General features: G+C 41.8%; 1 protein-coding gene across 2 annotated transcripts in view; it reads left to right on the top strand.

Annotated features, from left to right (window-relative positions):
• Positions 1–1,714: 1,714 nt before the first annotated feature.
• The window catches only part of LOC143027022 (uncharacterized), a 49,798-nt gene continuing 46,512 nt past the window's right edge, over positions 1,715–5,000 (top strand). Inside the window, exon 1 of one of the 2 annotated variants that reach the window (XM_076187859.1) lies at positions 1,715–3,242. In XM_076187859.1, the coding sequence (XP_076043974.1) occupies positions 2,160–3,242 (1,083 nt within the window). In that variant the 5' untranslated portion in view covers positions 1,715–2,159. The remainder of the gene's footprint in view (positions 3,243–5,000) is intronic. The other variant, XM_076187858.1, reaches the window with a different exon arrangement.

Here is a 5,000-nt window from a genome sequence, read left to right as displayed (position 1 = left end):
GCTGAAACTATCAGTTGTTTTAAGAAACGATTAGACAACTTTATGAATGGGGATGACAGGTGGTGATGGATACGGAGCTGCCTTGTGTAGGCCTTATGAACTCTTGCAGTCTCCTTTTATTCTTATGTTCTTATGTAAGAAGGATGAAAACCTGATCCAACCCATATTAGAATACGCAGAGGTGGTCTGTTCACTACGCAGAACGATAGAAAAAAAAAAGACAAAAGGTTAGGAACTTCTTAACACATCTTTAGCCTGGTTAAAGGAACGTACAAGGAACGTATAAGGAACGTGTAAGGAACGTAAAGGAACGTATAAGGAACGATTAAGAAAATTGAGTTTGTCCACACAAAAAGACAGAAGAGAAAGATGTGTTAATATCTGTTTGTAGACAGACCATAGGAGTGGAAATACTAAGCAGAAATATTATATAAGTATGAAGATGAAAGAATATCATGAAAACATTACAAAAGATTGTTCTGCGCATAGATGGGCTAATTTTTGTAAGGAAAAATAGAATAAATTATCTAAGAGGAGACATGAAATAATATGTGCTAAGTTAAATAAATCCATACAGAGACGAGAACATGTGTAGCTCCAATCCTACCTATTACAAGCAGGTAAATATATACACACAATTTGTAAATTACAATCACGAAGAACCCACAGTCGGAATATAAGAAAACTTAGAAGAAAGTATAAACTTCTATATTTCGGCTTCGTGTAATACACACAAACATGTAAAGCCGGGTAGACCTACGTACACGCTAACAGAACATCATAAGGTAACCCCGTCGTGTAGTTGAAGTCGACTCTCGATCCACCAATTGTTGTATCTTTCTTTCGCATCTGATGTAACAGGATGAGGTTACGAAATATGCGTACTGGACGCGTGGTCGATGTTTATCAATTGGGTAAAGCATCGAGTCTGCTCAGTAAATGGTATGAGGCTGGTCCCTAAACATAAAAGTATGGCACAGGTTTTTAGGGTAATGTACCAAAGGTGGATCGGTCATGTTCCAGTGCATAGCGGAATCACTCATAGTCAAGAAACATTTTTCAAACCACTGGAACTTAAAAGCGAAACAGTATATGGGCCACAACAAGGTATATGTGTGTAAGTATGTTTGTATGTATGTATGTGTGTATGTATGTGTGAATGTGAGAGAGAGAGAGAGAGAGAGAGAGAGAGAGAGAGAGAGAGAGAGTATCATGCCTGTATATATACACGATACATTTGAGTTGGGGCACACTTATCTATCTGAACACAGTTTTCCAGTTTTGCGCATTTGTTTCTAAATATATCATCGTTCTTGCAACTCCTGTTAAGTTTCTTCTATGTTACTTGGTCCCAATTTGCTTTAGCGTTTTACGTTGTTGCCCTCAAGTGTTTTACATACAAAATAATCCTCTCATCTTTATTTACTTCGTCTCCTCTTCATTTTCAACTAATTTAGATCCAATATATCAGAAATAAAAAGAAAAGTGCAGACGAAAATTTTTCAAACTGGCTGCAAAGTAAGACGCCAAACCTACGAACCACTCAGCGCCAAGCGTTGTGACGTCATATGACATTATGACGTCACAACAAGTTTTATAAAGAGAGAAACTCGTCCCAAGTTATCAGTACTATGCGAGCAAGGAAAGGAGGTGGGAGTAAGTTTCTGACTATTGACACAATCATTAGGTAATGCCCAATAAGGTGTCTAACCACAGTTATTTATTTTTTCTTTTATTAGCCTGCATATTTACAAATTTGTAGAGTAAGATGGAAGAATTGTCCAAAGGAACAAACGACAACGCTCGTAGCCTAACATGGGAGCGAACGCACGAACACACAAAACGTCGGGGATTTTCCCTTTGCGCGTTCGGCTAACCCCAGCTTGCCAGTTTGAAACAAGTCTTCATGTGAACGAGACTTTATCCATGTGTTATAATGGAAATTCCCTAATATCCCGCCGAAACTAAACAGAAACTGGAAATATCAGACTGATAAAACCGTGTTGTGAAAGTGTCGGGCCCGAGCGTGCTATGTTGAAAACGCTTGCCATGTTGGAATCTCAAATCGACCAACGTATTTTATTATTTTCAAACATTGGACTGGAGAACAACGATGCCATAAGTGACGTGGCAGGTTCCCAGGTTATTAGCGTTGTAGAATGAGTACCGAGACTACAGAGGATGAGCAAGACTATGAAATATTAATCCAATATCTCTCTCGTCCCGAATGTTCTCGGCCGCGGACTGCTGGTGCACCCGATGGCTGGTCTGGCCCGAGCGTTGCGAAGGTCGATGGCATAGAGGAAGACGTAGTTGGCTGTTTTCACACACGGCCCAAATTCTCTCCACCACCACACAGAACAGCTTTCCCTGTCCGACCACCCAGCTATGCGGACGAGAGCTTGTCCTGGTCTCCGCCCACTGAGGACGACGTTCAGTTCTTTGTGGAGCGTGGTGTTTCCTCATGCACTCCGACCACCCGATTACCCACAACCCCTTGCCGCAGCACTGGGGCGAGTACACACACGCAGGTACCCGTAGACGCCACACCCTCTGTCAACACGACTTTGCTATCTAAACACAAGAGTCCAAGTAGCACACCCGACTCACTGGTGACCGCCTTCACAAACCTCACTTCCCTTGTACAGACTACGCCGTCATCATGCGGATTCGGCGCTATGCACATAAGCCCTTTCCTCTTCGACACCGCACCACCAAAACACACTTGTCGAAGCTCTTCGCGGGACGGGGACAAGGAAAGTGACCCTATGGTGGGGCTGTTATACGATCCTTCGCCCAAGCCATGTAATCCCAAATCTGATGCCTTGTCTATAGTATCCTCTTCCACAGCCACCGGGGATCCTTGTATCACAAGGAGCAGTACTGTGAATACATGTCCTGCACGACACAACGGTGTCGTTCGGACATGGAGTGTAGAGACGGAGGAAGAAGTTGGTAAAGGAGATTCTTGGAGGGCAAAGTGTGACGAACCGAAATCCTCGGCCATCGGGAAGGATATTCCTCAAGACAGTCCCTCGACCTCGAAGTCCTCGATTACTAATCGAAAGGTCGTCACTCCTATCACCACTGATTCAGCTACTGGAAGTACTAAAAGCATCTCCGTCGCCCAGCTGGGCGCCATTCCCAAAAATGCATCAAAGGACACCTCGAACGGTGACGTCATATCATTGACTAGAAAGTTGCGAAAGGCAGAGGAGAAGATTCAAGAAATGGAAGCTCAAGTGAGTCAATCTAAGATGTCACAGATATTTAGCGACACTTGTTTTCTTAAAAAATGAATCATTAATTTTCTTTTTCAACTTTGAGTTGAATAGAGGAGTTGATTTGCTGCGGGCGAAACCGTCACCTTTGCCTCGAGATGGAAATATTCATTCGTTTGTTGTGGGGGAGGGGGGGGGTTGACCTTGTTTCGTGAGATTGATGGCTACAGGCGACTCATTAACCTTTGCTGTTGGTGTACACAGGGCACAGGTGACTGTTTTGGCCGCAGATGAGTGGCCAATAAGCGACCATTTGGCCCATAAAGAATTTGAGTAACACTTTCCGGAAATATTTTTCATAATTCATCACTTGTGCGATAACTCAACAAACGGATCTTATCAAGAAGCCACATTTTTTTTTAAACAATTATAGAATTAATTCTTGTTTAAATAAATTAGGTTAGGTTAATTAGCTTTATTTGCAGGAAGTTATAAAATATCTAACACAAGGATGAATATTATAATGATATTCATAAAATATTGGATTCGCTTATCTTGACGAGGTCCCAACAAACTATTTACTTAGGGAATTGGGGGGGGGGGGTCATGACCTTTTCCCACAGGTCACGTGGGCGCTCATGAAGGACAGCTTGGGTGTGAAGTTGACATTTGGTCCCGGAAACAAAAGATTCTCAAGAAGAGAGTTTGTTTTTAACTTGCCCTGTTTCCGTTTTTCATACTTCTCTTCAGTATCTTAGCAGTTCAGACTTCATGTCTATAAATAAGAAGTGTATTGAAAGATACCAAGCCAAGGCAGAAATTGAAATGCGGTACTGCCAAGGACTCGAACCCGGCATCCTCATGACAAGTGCGGCAGTGACTTACCAACTAGGCTATCAGCCACTGGGACCCATTTAGTGTTGTACTTCTACAGATTTATATTTTGTCACCAATCGCATGGGATTGTACAAAGGGGGAAGAGAGGAAGTTGAAAGTGGTCAGTTTTGTATTTGTTTATTTTCCATTCCATTTTTTTATCTATTCATTTTACTTATCTATTTTCTCATATTTTTTAATTGAGATATTAGTTTCAGAACTGAGATTTTGTTGCACTGCCGAGTTCGTGACAAAAAACTCCCATCCTCTGAGAACGATGAAATCTTTGTACTCGTCAATTACTTAGTCCAGTGGTTCCCAACCCGTGTGCCGTGAGATCAACTGAGGTCGTGCCGCCAAAATTGAGGGCAAAAATAATTTTCTTATTACCGACTCTCTCTGTCATCCATTTTTTGTTCATTAAAGCAGCATCTGTGTAAAGATGAGTATTTTCATATTATCCAGGGACAAAGTTTTGTTACACTGATGTTGAATCAACAAAATACTGACAAACTCGAATTTAGATTTTCTAATAAGGGTGCCAGTGACTTCTGAGAGGCTTGGGAAGGGTGCCTCAAGCCAGGAAAAGGTTGGGAACCAAGAAAGTGAAAGTTAAGACTTCTCTCAGGATTAACGGAATGTACTTGGGTCTTTCCTTTCCGAAGTGACTCATTGTGATTTTTATACCTTTTTACCACTCTTCGAAAGGTCTAGATAAAAAAAAATGACATTGGCTTAAATTCATTTTGGTTACTAGAATTTTGTGTAATTCGGGTCCTGAGACGTATCCAGGTCGACTGGGTTTCATTTAGGTCGAGAGGACTGACTCAGTCATGGTGACAAGGACGTGGAGGAAGGCATATCATCTTTTCGTAAACTTCTTTCCTTCTTTCGTAGTATCCA

This window comes from Oratosquilla oratoria, chromosome 7, assembly GCF_046742065.1.
Source record: "Oratosquilla oratoria isolate Oo_2021 chromosome 7, ASM4674206v1, whole genome shotgun sequence".
Lineage (NCBI taxonomy): Eukaryota > Metazoa > Arthropoda > Malacostraca > Stomatopoda > Squillidae > Oratosquilla > Oratosquilla oratoria.
The sequence above is the reverse complement of the archived record's forward strand: the minus strand, read 5'-3'. Positions and strand labels throughout refer to the sequence as shown.